The sequence below is a fragment of the Coccinella septempunctata genome, chromosome 3, assembly GCF_907165205.1.
Source record: "Coccinella septempunctata chromosome 3, icCocSept1.1, whole genome shotgun sequence".
Taxonomy (NCBI): Eukaryota; Metazoa; Arthropoda; class Insecta; order Coleoptera; family Coccinellidae; genus Coccinella; species Coccinella septempunctata.
In genome coordinates, this window is record NC_058191.1 from 41,429,288 (window position 1) to 41,451,535 (window position 22,248).

General features: G+C 35.8%; 3 protein-coding genes and 1 long non-coding RNA gene across 4 annotated transcripts; 1 reads left to right on the forward strand and 3 right to left on the reverse strand.

The window, feature by feature from the left end:
• Window positions 1–4,642: 4,642 nt before the first annotated feature.
• On the forward strand, window positions 4,643–12,845 carry LOC123309798 (protein glass-like). Its single transcript, XM_044893069.1, has 9 exons — window positions 4,643–4,827; window positions 7,068–7,252; window positions 7,450–7,598; window positions 9,041–9,227; window positions 9,311–9,520; window positions 9,633–9,888; window positions 9,943–10,096; window positions 11,773–11,961; window positions 12,409–12,845. The coding sequence occupies exons 2-9, from the start codon at window positions 7,169–7,171 to the stop codon at window positions 12,479–12,481; spliced, it is 1,302 nt and encodes a 433-aa protein (XP_044749004.1). The 5' UTR covers window positions 4,643–4,827; window positions 7,068–7,168; the 3' UTR covers window positions 12,482–12,845.
• Window positions 12,846–13,403: 558 nt separating this feature from the next.
• LOC123309386 (transforming growth factor beta regulator 1) lies at window positions 13,404–14,920 on the reverse strand. Its single transcript, XM_044892481.1, has 3 exons — window positions 14,766–14,920; window positions 14,174–14,709; window positions 13,404–14,114 (listed from the first exon to the last, which is right to left on the reverse strand). The coding sequence occupies exons 1-3, from the start codon at window positions 14,868–14,870 to the stop codon at window positions 13,718–13,720; spliced, it is 1,038 nt and encodes a 345-aa protein (XP_044748416.1). The 5' UTR covers window positions 14,871–14,920; the 3' UTR covers window positions 13,404–13,717.
• Window positions 14,921–15,705: 785 nt separating this feature from the next.
• LOC123309980 lies at window positions 15,706–18,551 on the reverse strand. The gene is made up of 11 exons (XR_006537306.1): window positions 18,341–18,551; window positions 18,088–18,143; window positions 17,850–17,902; window positions 17,556–17,611; window positions 17,315–17,370; window positions 17,074–17,129; window positions 16,830–16,885; window positions 16,591–16,646; window positions 16,282–16,339; window positions 16,032–16,087; window positions 15,706–15,842 (listed from the first exon to the last, which is right to left on the reverse strand). It is a non-coding gene; the product is annotated as an uncharacterized LOC123309980 (long non-coding RNA).
• A 177-nt stretch (window positions 18,552–18,728) lies between these two features.
• Window positions 18,729–20,059, reverse strand: LOC123309979 (40S ribosomal protein S2-like). Its single transcript, XM_044893310.1, has 4 exons — window positions 19,912–20,059; window positions 19,430–19,706; window positions 19,140–19,373; window positions 18,729–19,081 (listed from the first exon to the last, which is right to left on the reverse strand). Exons 2-4 carry the CDS (start codon window positions 19,703–19,705, stop codon window positions 18,773–18,775), a joined length of 819 nt encoding a protein of 272 aa, XP_044749245.1. The 5' UTR covers window position 19,706; window positions 19,912–20,059; the 3' UTR covers window positions 18,729–18,772.
• Between the last annotated feature and the right edge of the window lie 2,189 nt (window positions 20,060–22,248).

Sequence of the window (22,248 nt, forward strand, 5' to 3'; positions counted from 1 at the left end):
TGGATTAGGATAAAAACGAAAAAAGATGAAAACGTTGTATCGATATCTACGACATATTTCACTGTTGGTAAGAAACACCTTATACAGGATGAGTCTTCGACTCTTACAAATAATTCAACAGTAGATTCTTAAAGTCAAAAGAAACAATTTTCTCGGCTCGGTTAAAAGATACAGGCTGTTGAAAGTTGGACGCTGTCTAATGAATATTCGACCGTTTTGAAAGTATTCTTCATAGTTTCTCGTATAATGCGCTATTTTCGAGTAGTTTGATGTTCAAAAATAAAAAATATCTCTGATATTCGGAAAATTAAGTACTTTGGCCGAATGCAACCCTTTTTAAAAGATCCACAAAATGTGTCGGAAGTGTCACAGCTCATTATGAAAACTTAAAATGGCTATATCCTCTTATCAGGGCAGAATCGAAAAAAAAGTGTTTCTTTTCGACCTCAAGAACCTACTGTTGAAATATTTGTACGTAAAATAGGTATGTTGAAATATCGAATATGATACGAATTATTTCAAATAGTACAGAATTACCTACGTAAAAACATTTCTATAAGTGTAATTCAAAAATACCCTAATAATCTACAGCCAAATATTGTGAAATTCTTGTCCAAAATTTCAAATTATATACAAAAAAATCATTCTGATTTTCTCTGAATTGAAAGGTGAGGTCAATTTTTTGCTCATATTTGCGGTATAAGTAATGAAAACAACTAAGGGTGCGAATTCACTCTTTTTTTTACAAAAAAACTGCAGGTGAAGTATCCTCCAATATTTGCCAGTCAATATTTGATGTGAATACTACGTATAATAACAATTTGGATCAATAAGGTGGCAGACCAAATATACACCGCCCTTCTCATTATGGGGGTGTCACCCTAGGGGTGAAATTTACGCTCCGCCCATCGCTTCTCTCATTGGATTACTGGTTTCTCGCTCGTTGCTGTCCTATTACCTGTCATCATAAAATAGAAAGAAGTTTCAATGAAAAATTTTTTTAAGAAAAAATGGTAGGTACCCGTTTCAAAGATTTAAATATAATTTCGAAGTTCACGTTCAAGTTGTGACAAAAAAACTTTCGTGCCTTACGAAAAAGTGAGGGAAGCCGTTTTTATGCAAAACAATGAGATTTTTTGAATAAAACAGCAAATAGTTGAGAATCTCGATAAGAGTAGAAGCATCGCGTTCTATCTGTGCTCGATTTGAAAACGATGTAGACTTCTTAAACCGAATTGTTACCATGGATGAGACTTGGGTACATTTCTACGATCCAGAAACAAAGCAACAATCGATGGAATGGCGACACTCTGGTTCTCTGAGACCAAGAAGTTTCGTGTCCAAAAATCTGCTGGAAAAGTTCTTGCTTCAGTTTTTTGGGATTGCCATGGAGAAATCATGATTGATTTTTTGGATAAGGGTAGAACAATAACAGGAGATTACTATTCGACATTACTGACCACTCTACGGGAAAAAATTATAGAGAAAAGACGCGGAAAGCTATCCAAAAGTGTTTGGTTTTTGCAGGACAACGCCACTGCACACAAATCTTATAATGCCACAAAAAAAATTCGTGATTTAGGGTTTGAATTACTAGAACACCCCCCTTATTCACCAGATTATGCTTCATCCGACTATCATCTCTTTCCCCAACTGAAAAAAAGTTTAAAAGGTCGTAAATTTTCTTCTGACGAGGAGGTAATAAAAGCTGTGGAGGTCTGGTTTGCAGAGCAAGAAGAAAATTTTTTTTTTTTGAAAAGTCTAGAGACGTTGCAGTTTCGCTGTAATGAATGTATCCAATTAAGAGGAGAATATGTTGAGTAATAAAATCTTTTGACACTTCTACAGTAGGCTAAGAATTTTTCAATATATCCTCGTAGTTTGAAGATTCTCAGGAGCGTACAATTGTTTCTGAATGAGATATTTGAACAATATTCGCTGAAAATGTATATAGTGACTATTATAGCCATTATTATTCTGATTTTTACTCCCTGTACATCAAAAATAATTTTTGTTCCAATACGTGTGATAGTTTTTCCACACGTAGGTGCTTTATAAGAATGAAAAAATAGGGGCGGTGTTGATTACTCGTGAGCAGGCCCCATATGGTGACCGAAAGGGTGAAATGTTGGGATCCCATCATCCGGTTTGTACCATGAAGGCCGGAATTACGTAACCGGAGTCGCATCGATCAGCCGGACTTCCCCCTGTATCGACTCTTTCACAGGTATTCCACTTGATATGATACAGGGCTACATTATTCATGGGAATTTGTCCAAGATTCCGTTTTCTGACGATTTTCCCATAAAGGGTATAACTACTATCAAGTATGTAAGCAGAAAATATCGAATGACTACACGGAAAAACGATAATATTAATAATAATATACAGAGTGAGTAGAAAGTACAAAAGTTCATATTTTCGGTATGTATTTCCTACCATTTTTATTTTCAATTACAGTACTCTTCAAGCATAACTGAAGAGTGTGTCGTGCACCCTCACAAAGGGTGTAAAGTTGTCGAGTTTTTTCAATTTTAGTGAGCCTAACTTTTCGCGCCAGAATTGAATAAGTCGTGAGTGGACCCTTTGTTATTGTTACTTCCTTTCGTTTAGATTTTCATCGTTGAATTGGTATTTTCCAAAATCAAATTTCAATCTGCGATATCTTATCGGAGTTGGCGAGGCTCTCAATCCAGCATGAAAAATCGATTTCGAAAATCTCGATTTGTTGGGTCCAAAATGAGCGAGGGCTGAAACCCACCTAAAATGACCTATTTTCTACTCTGTTTGAAAATCAGTATGTTCTATCATCTCATCTCCATATCCTAGGATATGGAGTGCATAGAATTTGTTTTGAAGATTCTAGAAAGCCAAAAAGTTGATTCAATAGAGAATTGCACTACAGAGAGCTCTTCGGAGTCAACTTGAAGATGAAAAGTGGAAAAACAAAAAAATTCATTTTCTCCAAAACTGTGTAAGATGTTTGAAAGTTTGGTATGAAAATATAGGTTTTCGAACGCGCTGAATCTATTGCGAGCAATTTCGAAAGCCTATCTCCCTTCGTTCAGATGTTCATCTCGGAAATGGCGTTTTTCAAAAATTGCAATTTTCAGTCTACGATATCTCGTGTTATATTCATCTGATCCAATTAGGATTTCCGGTTTTGTAATTAGCGTTGCCTAGGCTTCCACCCTAGCACAATAACTCGTTTTCGAAAATCTCCATTTTTTGGGTAAAAAATGAGCAAGGGGTTAGACCTCCCTAAAATGATTTTTTGCTACTCTGTCTGAAAATCAGCATGTTCTATTACTGTCCTAGGATATGGAGTGCATTGAAGTTGTTTTGAAGATTCTAGAAAACCAAACAGTTGATGATTCAATAGAGAATTGTACTCCAGAGAGCTCTTCGAAGTCAACTCGAAAATGAAAATTGAAAAAACAAAACAAATTATTTTCTCCTAAACAGGGCCAGATATTTGATATTTTGGTATGAATATATAGGTTTTCTGACACGCTGAATCTATTGCTAGCAATTTCGGAAGCCTATCTCTCCTCGTTTAGATTTTCATCTTGGAAATGGCATTTTTCGAAAACTGCAAATTTCACTTGAGAACTCGTCAAGACCGAACGGTTGCGCCGAGATGCATGAAATCTTGAAACTTAACACAAGAAGAGTTGCTCTTTCAGAGTATGTATAACATTCGGATCTACGATGATTTTCCTAGAGGATACGCTACTCGAAAATTGACCCCCGAAAAATGTCCAAAAAGATGGGGTCAGTTGAAATTTTCTCAAGACCGAACGGCTGTGCCGAAATGGATGAAATTCTCAGATTTATTGCAAGAAGAGTTGCTCTTTCAGAATATGTATCACGTTTAGATCTAGGTTAATTTTTCTGGAAGATAAACGACTCGAAAGATGACGTTCGAAAAATTCCCAAAAATTTGGGTTCAGTTAAAAGTTCCTCAAGACCGAACGGTTGTGCTGAAATGTATGAAATTCTCAGATTTATTACTAGAAGAGTTGCTCTTTCAGAATATGTATCACATTTAGATCTGCGATAATTTTTTAGGAAGATACGCGACTCGAAATTTGGTCAGTTGAAACTTCCTCAAGATCAAACGGTTGTGCCGGGCTGGAGGTTAGACCTCCCTAAAATTATTAGTTTTCCAGAATATGGAGTGCAATAAAGTTGTTTTATAGATTCTAGTTTGGTATGAAAATACATTCATGGAAACTGCTTTTCGTCTTTTTTCGAGGTTCTGAACTTATATTCAAATTTATTCCCATTAATCCTGGGACACCCTGTAGATAAGGAAGCGAAGACGTTGTTTTCCATCCTCAATGAAAGCTACGAATCCCACCGAATCTCCTGACGATAAAAAAATCATCCCTAATCATCAGTCCGATCTTCACGCTCCATCGCAGCGCACCAGTAACATACACTCTGCATGTGAAACAAAAGATGACACCCCCGAGGGCGAGGGGGTGTCCCGGTCACTTCATCAACGTTGGACTAATTCAGTCATCGACACACACTATCGGACACCGATCTGATCTGCAGAGATCGAATGACTCCGGTGGTTGATCTCGGTTGATATCGATAAGGTGTACGTTGAGAATTGTCCTCAAAAAGGTTGACTCTTTTGAAAATTTTTCGACTGCGCGAGGTTGGATTTTGAAAAAAAAAGTGGGAAAGTATGGTGCTAGTTTTGTACGGGGAACCACGGCTGAAGTGCGCGTTGTTTTTGGTTTTGCTGAAGTTTTACGGAGGATTTGTTGTGAAATGTGTCAGTTGAACGATTGGCAGAGCTGTATTATTCGCACGGTGAGTTCAACATTTGATTAGTTGGTTTTGAAATGATCCCATTACAATAAAATAAGGAACTTCATACCGAACAGATATGAAACAAATGAAAAAAGAGAAGTGGAAAAGAATGCAAATAAATAAAAGTCAAGAAGAACTAAGATATCAGGGTTTAAATGAAATTCAAAAGGTTATTCCTTGCCAAAAAATGGTGTACGTTTTTCATATAATTTCTTAGATATTTGCTTATATACAGTTCCTTAATATGGTATGCACCTGACAAGCAATTTTTCTTCTTAGAAAACATCCAGACATTAAATTGAGCAGATTTTCAATAGAAGCGGGTAGGCAATCAAAAAAGTTTTGGTGGTGTTTCTCTATAATTGCAAGGGGTAGAAAACGTGACCTCTAAAATTTGTCTCGCAAGAAAATTCATATTATACCATCCACTAATTTTTGATACTTAGCTTCATTTTGATAGGTTTATTTTGATCAAATAAGTACTCTTCATAAAATCAACGGTTCTTGAGAAAAAATAATTTATCAACAGATACCTAGCGTGAGTACCCCAAGCTAGAATTATCTTCCAATTTAAATTCATCTAGTAGGTGCATGAATATCATTGTAGGGGAACACCAACCAACTACATTCTACAAGATCCTCAAGTTGGAGAATCATCTCCCATAGATATAAAAGTGACAATCCATCAAAAATGGCCAAAAAATAAAAAAAAGTAAGAACTTCTGACTACCCATGAAACTGCGGAAAAGAGAATACGAAAAAGGAAATCATAAGCCGTTAAAAATTATTCAAAAAACACGGCAAACTTCATACAGAATAAAAATCTCTATACACTATACACAAAATATTATCAAGTTTCATTCTAGAGATATCAAAGTTGTCTCGTACTAATATTTCAACAGTATATTCAAGAGGTCAAAAAGAACACTTTTTTCCTTCACAATTCTTCCGAATCGGCTCGGTTTAAAAGACACAGGTTGTTGAAAACCCACGAAAAAATGTAATTTTTAGTTATATCTCACAAACGGTTTCATCGAAGGAAATGAATTAAGGATTATAGTCTTTCAATTATTTTATGAATCTCTTTCGAATACAAGATATCACCCACGTCTTCCAGTTTTCTCATTATGACCATTACGTACCATAAAAATACCAAAAATCCAAAGAACCCAACTCTTGAAACTAAGTTGGACGCTATCTAATGATTATTTGAACGTTTCATAAAATATTTTCTCGTATAATGAGCTGTTTTCGAGTAATTCGATGTTCAAAAATAAAAATATCTGTGATATTCGGAAAATTGGGTACTTTGGCTGAATGCAACTCTGTTTAAAAGATTCACAGATGTGTAGTGTCATAATCTTAGCTTATTATTCTGAAGGGAATTTTGTTTCTCCAGGGGGGCATAGCTAAATATGAAAACTTAAAATGGCTATATCTTTTTATCATGGCCGAATTCTAAGGTATAGGAAAAAAAGTGTTTCTCTTGACCTCAAGAATCTACTGTTGAAATATTTGTACTAGTCAAAGACTAGCCCTGTATAATTATTCGTTAAGGGTACATCTGTCTCAGTTTTCGATTTATTCAGTTTTTCAGAATGCGAATGCATTAATAAATGGAATATTTATGGAATATTCAAAAAAATTGTTCGCCTTAAGCCTTCCTTATCCTGTTAGGTACCAAATGAAAATGTTATTGTAGTAGATAAATGAACTGCTGACTATATTCTGGACAAGCTGTATCTCAGAAACGATTCCTTTCAGGACAACCGAGATAAGTAATATCAATACGAAATGATTCCATAGTTTTGCAAGCAATACTAATCTTTTGTCGAAATATTCATTTTACCTTTCGAAGATGGAAGTGAAAATCTACCGTAGCAAACTCTTAGCGTTCCTATATTTATACGTATTAGTGGTAACATAATCTTGAAACCCTGTTTCGAGAAAAGATCTTGATTGTGAGATTGAGTGGTTTATTCCAAAGTCGCTTTAATGAGAGAAAAACCCAAAATTTCGCTTAATATGACATTTTTACCAACGTATACACAAAATCAACCCTATATACAACAAACACATCTACTTTTTCGTCACATAAAACGATGTGAATCTGATACCCAAAACCACATACTTTCACTCTAACAAACTCAGCATCGAATTGGGACATGATCGAAAATCCTCCGCAGATACATGTCGAAAAAAAATCAACCTACAATAATAAATCCCCCGTTATCGAACAGGTAAAACGGAACCCCTGTCGGCGGCCATCATATACGACAGGGTGGCCTGGGAGGCAGGTCCGGAGGCGGTCCAGGGCAACAGCATCCCTGCCACCCCCGCCATGGAGACCAGCTATGTCCCGAACAACCCTCAGTTTGGGCTACAGCTGGAGTGCAACTGGATACCCAGCCCTTCAGTTGTGCAGGTGAGTGGATAATTGACTCGCAATTAATTTGGGTGCACAGAATACTTGTTGAAGTTGTAGTTTTTGTCTGGATTGCATGTGCAGACCTGTTGTTGGGCTCAGAAAGTTATAAAAAAGAGTGGATTCAAAAATATTTTGATTCTGTAGAAGTTTCTTTCATTCAATGTTTTTTCTGCTTAACCATTATTTCTTCACAGCAACAGCAGCAGATCGGATCCTCCTGTGCAGAAGATTTTGCTCCTTGGCCGTCAGGAGGAGCTGTAGATAGTGATATGGCCTCGTTCTCATTGCCATTGGACCTAGATCCTTTGCCGAGTCTATTTCCCTTCTCACCTGCAGCTTACAAGTGAGTCGATGCCAAATTTCTTCTGCTTAGCCCTTAAAGATGTTCTTTCCCAATAAACACACACACGTGTATTATACGTTTATATGTGGTGGGGGGCGTTGATTCAAGGTTACTCGTTGAATTTTGTAAGGTTATTTCGAAACCTAAATTCCACCATAGGTTGATTTCACATATAATCAACGTTTATGATCAAGCTGGTTACTAAATCCACTAACATGAAACGTTGTTATTTTAGTGCACCCTCAACGTGTATTCAATAGGAAGTGAGAAACATTGAATTAACGTTGAATACGATACCATTCAACAACTCGTTACTGTAGTCACCAATATGTAACGTTTCTTTAGCGTACTTCCTCAACGTATATTCAATAGGAAATAAATAACATTACATCAACGTTGTATACGAAATCATTCAACAACTCGTTACTGCAGTCACGAATATGAAACGTGGATATGTGGTGTTTTCTCAAAGTATATTCTATTAAAAGCAACGAACATCCCCTTGTTGTAGCCATTATTACAGAACGTTTCCTTGTCTTGCCAAGTAGTATATATCGAAAAAAAATGAGTGTCCTGTATTTGGCATTGTAAGAGCAATAGCGATCACTTTTTTATAATGAATTGAGTATGTTCTACCAGTTACCATTAGTTATGAGATCTGCTTATAATTTAAATCAATTCAAAAGACTGGTAATGGTAATAAAGAATATGTATTGAGCGGATGACTGTTGATGTAGATATATTGTAAATATAATGTTATGAACTTTGTAGCCTTAAGCTAATGGAATATTCACTACAACTACAATAAAAACTATAGGGTGCAGTGGTGTCGTTGGCAGCGATGTAGGGTAGGACGCCAAAGGTAGCAGGTTCGAATCCCGGCGGTGATGGATGTTTGCGGTTGTCTCGATGAATTTAGTGTGGGAAAAGATATAATGTTGGCTAATGGGAACTATTACAGACTAGTGGATGCTGGGCAGAAAAAAAATAAATATTTATTTTAGAATCAACATTTGAATTTCGTATTGTTGCAACGTTATTTCGATCGAATGGCAACGTTATATTCTCGTAGAATTTCCATTCCAAAAAGATTGTCCGCTACGTTACTGTACCACTAGAACGAAACGTATTTCCTAACGACATTTTGCCGGTTTCTCAACGTAGCGTTACTTGAAGAACTCAACGTTACTTCCACGTATCTGTGTTTATTGGGTTGCCTTCAGAGCTCAAAGAAAAAAGATCCCACTTGTATTTTTGACTGCTTGTCCAATAAACCTCAAATCTAGAATATAGGAACTCATTTTTTGGTTTTCCATTCTCTGAAACATACTACTGAAGAAGAGAAAAGTTTTTTCAGATATATTCCCACGTTATGCAGAAGTATCAAAGTGTTTTCAAGCCTGTTTCAGGTCTAAAGCATCCTTTCTTGGTATTTTTTGTAGGACAGAACCCTGTGGTGGACCTCCAAGCCCATCACCATCTTCAAACTTCCTATTCAGAGATGGCGGCAAACAACACAACCAAATCCAACCATGTGGAGGAGGAGACGTTGCAGACGTACTACTTTCGCTCAAACATGCTGTCGTCCATCCCCACCAAGATCAGCAGGCCCTTTACCATCACCCTCAAGTGAGTAGCCACCATAATTCACTTTTTTCTTCTTCTAACCTAGTCGTAGTTCGAAAATTTGGATCGATATTGTTATCTTTCAGGTTCTACTATCTCCAAACAGTGGGGCTTACCCACCAGCATCTACCAGTTTCTGTGATTCCTTCAACGCTTCGCAGCAGACTTCTCCAGCTTCCCTCTTCCCCAGCATGTCAGTTAACGTGTCCATGAACATGACTATGCATCCCCCTGGGTACCACGCATCTTCAGGGCCAGCTGTATCTGGTTATCAGACGATTGCTGAGTGTCCACAGGTCAGTAATTATTATCTTTCCGCTGAGTAGGTAGCCTTCTGGAGTGGACTAAGGGAGGAAGAATGAAAAATGATGCATCCTCTCTTCTTAATTTGTGGTCTCCTTCTTGCAGGTTCAGTGGAGTGCCTGCAGCCCCCACCAAATCACACCGTCCCCAAACAGCCACCAAGGGCTTCTGAGCCCAAGTTATGGAGGAGCGACGTATTCCTTCACGGCAGACTTCAGACCGACCTCAAATCAAGATATTTACAGATCTCATCCTCACGTACAGATGGCGTTTCCTTCGAGCAGAAACGGTAGGAAATCCACGTCCGCATTGACCCTAATCGATGACGATTGTCACAAACCGAACGTTTGTCGTATATGCGGTGAGTACGGTCAAGCTTTTCGCGAGAATGTTTTCTGATTTGTTCTGATTTAAGGCAAGAGTTATGCGAGACCCAGTACTCTGAAGACGCACCTGCGTACGCACTCTGGCGAGAAACCTTACAGGTGTTTGGATTGCAGCAAGTCGTTTTCGCAGGCGGCCAATTTGACAGCACACGTGCGCACCCATTCTGGGGAAAAACCATTCCGGTAAGTGAAAGTTTCACAGTTTACAGATTCACAAAAAACGAACCTGAAGGAAATATCAAAGATATCCACTTAGTATTAACACGTCAGGGATGACAGTGTTGAATTCTAGTATTGCCATAAGGAGTAATTATTTAAAAAAGTGACAAATTCAAGGAAATAACTACATCAAGGTTGTAGTAAGTAGCAGTTACATCCTAGTAGGTATCTAATATCCAATAGTTATGATTTCCAAAGTAGCAAACAGGAATAAATATTTTACATCGAGGCTGAAGAATCGAACCTGAAGCATATCCAAAAGATATCCTGGCGTGATTGCAAATTTCACTTGAGAATTCGTCAAGACCGAACGGTTGCGCCGAGATGGATGAAATTCTCAGATTTATTACTAGAAGAGTTGCTTTTTCAGAATATATATCACATTTTGATCTACGGTTACTTTTATTGAGAGATAAACGACTCGAAAGCTGATCTTCGACAATTCCTGAAAAAGATGGGTTCAGTTAAAAACTTGTCAAGACTGAACGGTTGCGCCGAGATGGATAAAGTTTTCAGATTTATTACTAGTATAGTTGATATTTCAGAATATGTATCACATTTTGATCTTCAGTTAATTTTATTGAGAGATAAACGACTCGAAAGCTGACCTTCGAAAAATCCTGAAAAAGATGGGTTCAGTTAAAAATTCGTCAAGACCGAACAGTTGCGCCGAGATGGATGAAATTCTGAGATTTATTACTAGAAGAGTTGCTCTTCCAGAATATGTATCCAATTCCCATCTAGGGTTAATTTATTGAGAGATAAACGACTCGAACGCTGACCTTCGAAAAAACCTGAAAAAGATGGGTTCAGTTAAAAATCTGTCAAGACCGAACAGTTGCGCCGAAATGGATGAAATTCTCAGATTTATTACTAGAAGAGTTGCTCTTTCAGAATATGTATCACATTTCCATCTACGGTTACTTTTATTGAGAGATAAACGACTCGAAAGCTGACCTTCGACAATTCCTGAAAAAGATGGGTTCAGTTAAAAACTTGTCAAGACTGAACGGTTGCGCCGAGATGGATAAAGTTTTCAGATTTATTACTAGTATAGTTGATATTTCAGAATATGTATCACATTTTGATCTTCAGTTAATTTTATTGAGAGATAAACGACTCGAAAGCTGACCTTCGAAAAATCCTGAAAAAGATGGGTTCAGTTAAAAATTCGTCAAGACCGAACAGTTGCGCCGAGATGGATGAAATTCTGAGATTTATTACTAGAAGAGTTGCTCTTTCAGAATATGTATCACATTTCCATCTACGGTTACTTTTATTGAGAGATAAACGACTCGAAAGCTGACCTTCGACAATTCCTGAAAAAGATGGGTTCAGTTAAAAACTTGTCAAGACTGAACGGTTGCGCCGAGATGGATAAAGTTTTCAGATTTATTACTAGTATAGTTGATATTTCAGAATATGTATCACATTTTGATCTTCAGTTAATTTTATTGAGAGATAAACGACTCGAAAGCTGACCTTCGAAAAATCCTGAAAAAGATGGGTTCAGTTAAAACTTCCTCAAGGGTGGGTCAAAAATGAGCCGCTGTCTGAAAATCAGGGTGTTCTATTACTGTCCTATAGGATATGGAGGGCAAAAAAGACGTATTGTAGATGTTCAATTTTTCTTTTTTCAGGTGTCCAGTGTGCGACCGACGGTTCTCTCAGTCCTCATCAGTGACAACGCACATGCGCACTCATTCTGGAGAACGACCATACCGTTGCAGACTCTGCAAAAAAGCTTTTTCGGACAGTAGCACACTAACGAAGCATCTAAGAATTCATTCCGGGGAAAAACCATACGAGTGTAAACTTTGTCTGCTAAGGTGAACATTTTTTATAGTAATCTGTTCATATTATTCTCTTTCTCCTTCATTATTCAGTTTGTTAGATCATTCTAGTTGTGAGGATTACGTTATTTCACACCCAAGTTCTAGGTTTTCATTTCATTCATCCCCAACTTGAGAATTCTGGGCATAGGCGTAGATACGTAGGGGTCAGGGAGGGCACACCCTTCCCCCAATACATAAAACGACATAATTTCAAACCAAGCAAGCATAAAACAATATCGAGCTTCCAAGCCCAGTCCCCCAAAAAAATGCTGCCCACGCTAATGATTCTGGAAGACCCTATACCTTTCTACATTCCATAGATCCACAGTAGTCCCTATTTTTTTTTTGTAGAAAAGACTTTTTAACACTCTTTCTAGTATGTGTGATTCATGAATTGATATTTATACTAGAATTTGTGATTTTTGAGGCATTTTCTTTCAGGTTCAGTCAGAGCGGCAATTTGAATCGTCATATGCGTGTCCACGGTGCTGCAGCGGCCATGTTGACATCGTGACCTGCATTTTGGACAGCCCTACGGCCAAATTGGCAACTGTAATGTGAAATCCCAAGGTCCATTTCATTTCGCGAATGCTTATGTGTCTCGAAACCCCAATAACAGGCGTTTCTCACAAAATACAGAGCATTTCATACAACGAAATTTTTCTCGATTGGGACAGTTCATAACATAATCGACTTAACGATTGCCGACAATAAGAGATCTACGCGTCTGATGGTACGATAGACTAAGGTTCTCATTGAATATAAACAACGATACATCGCCAAGTAACCAAAGAAAATACCCTGAAGAATTAAACAGTTGGAAATTCGTCTACACACTAGTCATTTTGTACATAAATATCCTGTGAACGTACTGAAAATTGAAGTGAATATTGTTATTTTTATTATTGAAGAATAAACATGATTTTTCATTAGAAGGGTTTTTTATTCACTGCTAAAATGGAAGATAAATGGCTGTAAACTTTGGACGAATTTGTTTCAATTGTCAAAATAATTCCAAATATGCGTGTTTTGACAACTGGAACATAGATTCGCGAATTATTCATAAAATTCGCGGAAAACTGAACCCTCATGATTGGATCATAAAAATAATCATAGAAAATACATTGATACAGAAGTAATATTTTGGTAATATGTGGTGGTGGTTTTTATAGTGAGACGAGTGATTAATGTAGAAATTTTTTGGAAAGTTTAGATATCAAGAACTGAAAAATAATAGTTTTCACTAATTTTATTCTCCAGGCATCGAGGTTAGTGAATATTTACATACCTCATATATACCCCAAAGAGTGAATTTTCGTTCCAAATTTCCAATAATATATCTCAAAGCTTTCTCTGATTTCCGGATAATGGCGGACATTTTTTTTTTGATCTCATGAATTTTTAATATTTGGATGGATGGTAAAATAAGAGAAATATATTTATCACAAGTATATTGCCTTATAAAAAGTATGATTTTTCCATAAATTAAGATAAATACTCGGCTAATCTAGTACTGCCACTCTAGAAATATAACATCGGTTGATACAACATTCATGCAAATTGATATCCAAAAATGAAGAATTGAATTCTCACAAATAAATGAGTTGTACAAAAACGAATTCTTTCGAAATATAGTCTTGTCAGGTACAAGAGTAGTTTGCAATCATTGATTTGAGTACTTTTTTCTTATACCGAACTTTGAAAATGTTGTCTATCATTCGAACTGAAGTGCGAGATCATCTTGGGTCATTCAGTAATACATATCATTTTTATTTTTCCTGATATCTTCGAAACCTTCCGGTTTTTGAAGAATATCGGGCGCCATCTTGTATCGGCAGAAGTTTATACTCCTCTGCAGATATTCATAACTAAGCCCAGCGTCGTTGTCATCGATTAGAGCATCACAATTCCTAGAGACTTCAAATCGATTCCACTTATAATTTGTGCATTTACGAGTGCCTGGGCAACTCTGGATAAGATTTAAAACCACCGGATGGCTTAATCCAAAGAACTCGTTCCCCCTTGGTCTTGTACTCACAACGTTGAGCGAAAGTGAATCATTTATTTTTTGAAGTAGTAGAGAGTGACAGATATCTGGAGTATCACCAACAATCGGCGATACATTGTCATCGGAAGCTATTTCGAACCTGAAATTCAGAAAATAACATGATAAAAGATGAAGACTGGAGAAAAAGTGATATTTTACCTTGGAAGATCGTTTGAGTCAGAGATTTTGCAGGTGTATATACACTTGACGGTTGGATCTTTCAAACTTCCATATATCCTAGTCGATACATATCCTACTGGGAATATAACTTCCTCGGTGTGAAACTGAGGTTTTTCCGGGATAACTTCTCCTAGGGAATGAACTGTAAGTCGTCCTAAATCAATAGGAAATATTGGTTTTCCTGTATTATCTAGAGGTATTGGGGGTACCACCCGTTTCTTGCTTTTAGAGGGCCTTCGATTGTGCGATTTTCTTTCGGATCTGGACTTAGTGTCTCCTCTGCTCTTAGAAGGTTCTGCTGAACTAGAGTGTTTCCTTTTAACTCTTTTTGTCTCAACAGTAGGTTGGGGTATGTCTGAAACTGAAGACCCAGTCTTCTTCGCATACATTTGTACTTCGTTAGCTGTTGAAGGTTCGAATTCGCACAGTTTCTTGAGTAGAAATTTCCTTTCTTCTTTTCTCACCAGGATTTGCACTTGAACTTCATCAATTTCGTCTACCAGCGCCGCGTTTTCCTAGAATCAGAGTTGTTAATACTTTTCCTTCGAACTAACTCGGAGTAATGACTTACATGTACGTACTCTCGGATGAGAGTTTTTATATAACTCAATTTCTGTTCGTATTTGCCCATCGGTTTATCCGAATGATTTGAATTGTTGTTTCTATTGGAATACATGTCGGGAGCTTATAATTATAAACCTTTTATTTGAGGTTAAGTTTTTTGACATTTATTTGTTTTGAAAACATAACCAAAAATTTGATGTCACCTCGCCTATTTTCTTCTTCTCTTTTTCAATTTCACATTCTTGGTTGCATTAATTTCTGCAGTAAACTAGCTCTGCTGGTGACTCCGCTCACGTAGAATTTCTGTACGCATAAATACTTTTGGACAAATTTCAACAATCTGGCATCAACGCAACTATCCATAAACAATTTTTACCTTCGTTTCTAGTTTACGATTTGGCAACAGCGCCTACTAGAAAATAAAAAGACAATGGCTTGTTTGTAAAATAACAGCTGTTGATAAGGCGCGTACTCACTGGCGAGCCTCAACAGCAACCGGCCAAAAAAATCCCATAAAATTTTAGGACGTTCCTCATTCGTCGTAGACATTGAACTAAAATTGTATGGGATTTTTTTGGCCGGTTGCTGTTGAGGCTCGCCATTTTTATTTCTAAGTACTTGAAATACTTTTTTTGTTATTTCGAAATGTGACGTTTTAGAGATATTTCATAAAATACAATATTTTCGCCAGAAGGAGTATTCCCTATTGCGTGTTTTTGTGCCTAACTAATCTTTTCTAGTTAGTTATGTATCATAAGACTTTTGATTCGAATTTGTAAATAATTTTACTCATACTAAAGTGAATCATTTTATATATCTAAGTATCCTCCATAGAGGACTGGATTTGGGGAAATGGCATTGGTCAAAAGAATATATACAAGTTTATTAAATTTTTTTATTAGAAGAAGCATTATACATAACAATTCATCTGATATTTCAACTTCTCGAATTATCAGGAACACAGGATCTGAAATCTCAAACATTTATCCATACCACACACTTACAATTTCAAACAACTCCTTAATATTAATGAAGCTGAAGCTATTCACCTGGTGTGCAAAGTGTTGTATCCATAACCTGAAATCTGAAAAATAAAATTAATTAGAACCAATAAGTAAAATTAAGGGGGATTGAGAATACAATTGAAATAATCAGTTGCAAAAATAATCATTAATGTAGCTCATAAACTCTAGTCTGGCATGACAGTATTTTGAATCATCATTGTGGATGAGTAATAAATGTTGATGTAATTTTCAATTTAATGTATGCTTACCTTAGTGAGTTTCTAATGTTTCCATCACCACAATCTTCAAATGGAAACTTGCCCACCTGTAACACAATACAAGGAAAAGTTAACAAAATTAAGGCAAAACTATTGATAAGTTTATGAAATTTTTGATTTTTCAGTAGAAAAAAAAAATCATGGGAGTAGCTCATAAACTCTAGTCTGGCATGACATTTTGAATCATCATTATGGAGGAGTAATAAAAGTTGATGGAATTTTCAATTGAAAGTATGCTTACCTTAGTGAGCTTCTCAACGATTTCCATCACCATAATCTGCAAAAGAAAACTTGCCCATCTGTAACACAAAGGAGAAACAATTAACAAAATTAGGGCAAAAGTAAGGTAAGTTTGTGAAATTTTTGAATTTTCAGTAGAAAAAAATAATCATGGAAGTAGCTCATAAACTCTAGTCTGGCATGACATTTTGAATCATCATTGTTTTATGAATCAAGAATTGATCACGTAAAACAATTTAAAATGTGAAATACATAGTTTTAAATCACTTCAAGACTAATGTTTTGTTGTTTAATGAATTTCATTACTCACCATCTACTTATCTGGAGTTCTTTTTCGAAATTATAACATAGAGTCCACTTTTCAATCTGAAATAAGAAGGAAATTGTGAGAAAAAAAATAATTTATATACTCAATGGTATAGATGAATTTATAAATCAGATTCTTAAGGCCATCAACAGGACAAGTCCTTCTGGTAGAAACCGCGAAAGAAAAGTTTATCATCACTTGAAGTTTTAATGAATAAGAATAAAACATCTCAATCCACTCACCATTAAGTCATCTGCAGTCCTCAACCCAAAATAATGTTTAACACTGTTAGCTGAATCTGAAAAAATAAGTACATAATATATAAGATAATGAAACTTTCAAATGGCAGAAAAAGATATCAAAAAAAATATTCAGATTCTTAAGGCCATCAACAGGACAAGTCCTTCTGGTAGAAACCGCGAAAGAAAAGATTATCATCACTATGGGATTTCAATAAATAAGAAGAAAACAATTCAATCCACTCACCATAAACCCAACTGAAGTTCTCACACCAACATGACCATAAATTAAGTCAACTAAATCTGAAAAAAAGAAATATAATATAAGAGAATGAAGCTTCCAAAAGGCAGTAAAAGATATGACAAAAAGTATTCAGATTCTTAAGGCCATCAACAGGACAAGTCCTTCTGGTAGAAACCGCGAAAGAAAAGATTATCATCACTATGGGATTTCAATAAATAAGAAGAAAACAATTCAATCCACTCACCATAAACCCAACTGAAGTTCTCACACCAACATGACCATAAATTAAGTCAACTAAATCTGAAAAAAAGAAATATAATATAAGAGAATGAAGCTTCCAAAAGGCAGTAAAAGATATGACAAAAAGTATTCAGATTCTTAAGGCCATCAACAGGACAAGTCCTTCTGGTAGAAACCGCGAAAGAAAAAATTATCATCACTTAAAGGTTTTAATGAATAAGAAGAATAAAACTCAATCCACTCACCATAAACTCATCTGCAGTTCTCACCCCGAACTAATGGCAGATTATTTTAGTTGAATCTGAAAAAAAGAAGTAACACATAAGACAATGAAGTTTTCAACTGGCAGAAAAGAAAAAGATATAACAAAAGTAATCAGATTCTTAAGGCCATCAACAGGACAAGTCCTTCTGGTAGAAACCGCGAAAGAAAAGTTTATCATCACTATGTGATGATAATCACCACTATGATAACCAGTGATGATAATCATCACTATGTGATGATAAGAATATAAGAAGAAAACAATTCAATCCACTCACCATAAACTCATATGCAGTTCTCACCCCGAAATAATGGTAGATTTTAGCTGAATCTGGAAAAAAGTAGTAACATATAAGAAAATGAAGATTCCAAATGGCAGAAAAAGATGTAACAAAAAGTAATCAGATTCTTAAGGCCATCAACAGGACAAGTCCTTCTGGTAGAAACCGCGAAAGAAAAGTTTATCATCACTATGGGATTTCAATGAAAAAGAAGAAATCAACTCAATCAACTCACCATAAACTCAACTGAAGTTCTCACACCAAGATGAGGATAAATGAAATCACCTGAATCTGAAAAAAAGAAAAAATAGATAAGAAAATGAAGCTTCCAAAATGCAGTAAAAGATTTGACAAAAAGTAATCAGATTCTTAAGGCCATCAACAGGACAAGTCCTTCTGGTAGAAACCGCGAAAGAAAAACTTCTCATCATTAAATATTTTTGTAAAAATGCAGGCAAAGAAATATTTAAAGAATAAAAAAAACTTACTTTTATCATCAGTCCATGATGGATATTCACTCAGTGGATCTGGAAATATGTTTCAACATTAGTGGAAGATTATTAACACAGTAATAATTTGTTAGATGACTTAACTTTTGTCAGTTAATATTGAAAAATCATTAATGTAGCTCATAAACTCTAGTCTGGCATGACATTTTGAATCATCATAATAGGAAGTAATTCATTATTTTATTTTCAAAACAAAGTAGTAGGTACTTACTTTTAAAATGATGATAAACAAAGACGATTGATAAAGCGTCATGGTAGAAATCTCTGTAACAAAAAAACCTACAAAACAAAGACTACAAAAAATTTTAAATCCCAAGTAACAAATTCACACAAAAATCCCTGTAAAGGTTGAAATAAAAACAAAGACTTCCTAAAAAGGTGATTTATTTATTTTCAAGAATAAATCACAATTCATTCGGGAACAGCATTCTTCGGTTTGGCAGTCATGGCCAAAAAGTCGGAGTACTCTTGGTAGGGAGTCTTAGTCAAAGGCATATCTGCCCACAAATCAGGCGTCAAGTAAGCGTAAGTCTTGGCGATGGCAGCGAAAGTTGCCTTGGCGAAGTTGCCCAATGTACCAGTGGAACCCCTAGCTGAGGTGTAGCAGTCTTCAATACCAGCCATCTGCAGCAACTTTTTGGGTACAGGGGCGGAAACGATACCAGTACCTCTTGGTGCTGGAATCAGCCTCACGGTTACACTACCGCACTTGCCTGTCACCTAGTGGAAACAAAAGCTATTAAACCCAAAGAACACAAATTATGCACAAAATTCTTACCTTGCATGGTACTGTGTGGGGTTTACCAATCTTGTTACCCCAGTAACCTCTACGTACTGGTACGACAGAAAGTTTGGCAAGGATGATAGCACCACGGATGGCAGTTGCTACTTCCTTGCTGCATTTCACACCCAAACCAATGTGCCCATTGCTGTCTCCAATAGCTACGAAGGCCTTGAACCTGGTACGTTGACCTGCACGGGTTTGTTTCTGTACAGGCATGATCTTGAGAACCTACTCAAAAAAAGATAATTTAGAACGATATCTTAGGTATTACCGAAGTAACATACCTCATCTTTAAGGGTTGAACCAATGAAGAAATCGATGATTTCGAATTCTTTGATGGGCAGAGAGAACAGATAGATTTGTTCAAGACTTTGGATTTTTCCCTCTTTAACTAGACGTCCCAGTTTGGTGACAGGGGTCCATTCTTTCTGGTCGTCCTTACCACGTCCACGTCCCCTGCCGCGTCCACGACCGCGTCCCCTGGGGCCACCACGGCCGCGAGAACCGCCAAAACCACCTCGAAATCCACCACGTCCACCGGCAGGAGCAGAATCCGCCATTCTATAACATCATTTATTTTACTCATTACAAAGACGGCCATGTTTTCGAGCACGTGGTAAAACTTTCGAAGCGTCGACAATATTATTAATATTCAAGACAAAAAAATGAAATAAATGAATTAAAATTACAAATATGAATCTAGACTAAGATATAACGTGTTACAAAAAATACAATGAGAATATAAATAATAACCAGAAATACTCACGTTTATTTCTTCACCGTTCTACGATTTACGGAAAAGTGAACGAGAAATGGTAGAGCATCACGGTTTCCTACTTTATCTCAAGAGAAACCACAAAATATTTAACTCTTCTTTCCTCATTATGGCCTCAGCTACTGAGAATAATTATTTTTTTTCATATATTGTGCATATTTATCCACATTTAAGAAAAAGAAGTAATGAAATAATTGGCGAAATTCTTCAATTATAGAATATTCGAATTCTCGATCTCTTGAGAATCAAAGTGAAATGATATTCTTTTGCATGTGGTTATACTTGGTTATACTTACTCATATGACTACTAGATGGTGCCACCAGTCTTAGGAGATCGATTTTTTTAACCATAAAAATCAATTTCTACGGCCAAATTAAAAATATGAGGATGATATCGGAAGAGATAAATTAACATAAATTCAAATAGGATCAGTCAAATCACATTCCGATGCGGGTGACAATTAATTTATGTTGACATTTCTAGTCTATTTTTTATCTGTAATCAGATAAACAGATACCTGTTGACGCAGTTCGTAGTTTTGTTCACTAGCAGTAATGAACGAAGATGAGTTCGATGAAAATGATTCGAATTCAAAATATACTCACGAACAAAAAGTTGTAGCCGCTGTATGGGTTCACGAAAAAGAGTATAATAACCAAACATGGAAAGATATCCATAATAATTTCATGATAAGGTTCAGTACAAAACCACCGAATAGATCAACCCTGCTGAATTGGGAGAAAAAACTTTTTCAATTAGGTAATGTAGATGACAAAGAGAAATCAGGAAGACCACTGTCTAGACTCATGCATGTTCCTTATGTGAAAGCTTCTTTGGAGGAATCCCCAAGATTATCACTTAGAGAAAGATCAAAAATTCTTGGTTTGCCCCGAACAACATTGTTAAAGATTATTCGTGAAGATTTGCAAATGGAATTCGAACCTGAGCAAGATGAAGATGAACAACCTTCATTTAACAAGAAACATGCTCCCTACACAGCTGGACAATGGAAAAAGAGGGAAGAGACTATAGTCAAACAAGACGATGAAAAATCACATGAATTTATAGAGTCATCCGATTTTCATCCAGTGCCATAAAAAATTCCAATTGTTTTCATCTGAGGAAAAATTGTATATATTGTTCTCATTCAATGACAAAGAAAGCATTTTGCGAAGCATTAAGTAGATTTCAATAATTATATTTGAAATTTGGGGGAATCATCATTTAGATAAAAAATCGGTGATCAATTTGTATGTTTCTTCTAGTCTAGTTTTCTGTAGGTCTTTTATATTTTTGATGCCACTCAATAATTGTTATGATTTCTGATAATAAAGATATTTTTATATGATAGTGATTGTCTTCACAAGCCTCATATATGAAAGGAGGGTTTATACTCTTTAATATGTATAAAAATTTAAATATAATTGATGAATTTATCTTCTTGGAGCATTTTCTTCGAGGTTTTAACTCCATTCTTGTTTTAAATGAGCACTCAAAGCTAATTATTGGAAGAACGATTATAAATTATCGACACTATTGCATGTTTTCTTGATTTGAATTGAAGGGATGAAATAAAGCAGCCAATCTGAGAAATGAAAACTATGGTATTCGTCGGTTGGTATCTTTTTACGAACCAAAAATAAATTCGATCAAAATGTCGATATTTTTCATCAGAAAATCGATGTTTTGAAAACGTCAATATAAACACCACGAAAATTCGATGTTTCGCAGAAATCGACTTACAAAGATGGACGATTTTTATAATTTCCGAGGGAAGATTTAGCGTCAAGTTCTGGAAATTTTATACAAAATTGTGTCTTTTGAAATTTGTTGGGATTTTGCATGAGGAGTACATGGTGAGTGATAAAACAGAATTCGGATTCAATATATATTCTATTCAGGTTCATTTTTCATCGAGAAATAAAAAGTTGTTAATCATTTTCAATGCAATAAAATAAATGAGTTATTATTCATTACACAAGGTCACTTGGATATACATATTTCTTGATTTGATTCAATGCGAACATGATTGTACTATCAGAACATTTTCTTTCATTGTAAAGGGTATTTTTAACATATTGCAGTACCCATTGCAATTAAAATTTATTTATTGCTCTGAATATACCCATTTACAAACCACTTTAATTAAATTGATTCTATAAAATTCAAATATCGAAAAACAATTAGTTGCCTCAAAATATAACTGAAACCTCATCAAAATTGCCTTATTGGTGTCCTTGTTCCGAACAATGGAGAAAATTTTGTTTCATTGTCTAGTCTTACATATCAAAAACTTATTGTTGATATGTAGCTCTACTCTCAATCAC

Coding starts and splice junctions, on each gene's coding strand:
- LOC123309798 (XM_044893069.1), top strand. CDS start 7,169: ATGGAGACCAGCTATGTCCCGAACAACCCTCAGTTTGGGCTACAGCTG. Junction 9,228..9,310: donor CCCTTTACCATCACCCTCAA/GTGAGTAGCCAC, acceptor GTTATCTTTCAG/GTTCTACTATCTCCAAACAG. Junction 11,962..12,408: donor TGTAAACTTTGTCTGCTAAG/GTGAACATTTTT, acceptor ATTTTCTTTCAG/GTTCAGTCAGAGCGGCAATT.
- LOC123309386 (XM_044892481.1), bottom strand. CDS start 14,870: ATGTATTCCAATAGAAACAACAATTCAAATCATTCGGATAAACCGATG. Junction 14,710..14,765: donor TCATCCGAGAGTACGTACAT/GTAAGTCATTAC, acceptor CTCTGATTCTAG/GAAAACGCGGCGCTGGTAGA. Junction 14,115..14,173: donor GACTCAAACGATCTTCCAAG/GTAAAATATCAC, acceptor TCTGAATTTCAG/GTTCGAAATAGCTTCCGATG.
- LOC123309979 (XM_044893310.1), bottom strand. CDS start 19,705: ATGGCGGATTCTGCTCCTGCCGGTGGACGTGGTGGATTTCGAGGTGGT. Junction 19,374..19,429: donor GTTCAACCCTTAAAGATGAG/GTATGTTACTTC, acceptor TTTTTTGAGTAG/GTTCTCAAGATCATGCCTGT. Junction 19,082..19,139: donor CCCACACAGTACCATGCAAG/GTAAGAATTTTG, acceptor TGTTTCCACTAG/GTGACAGGCAAGTGCGGTAG.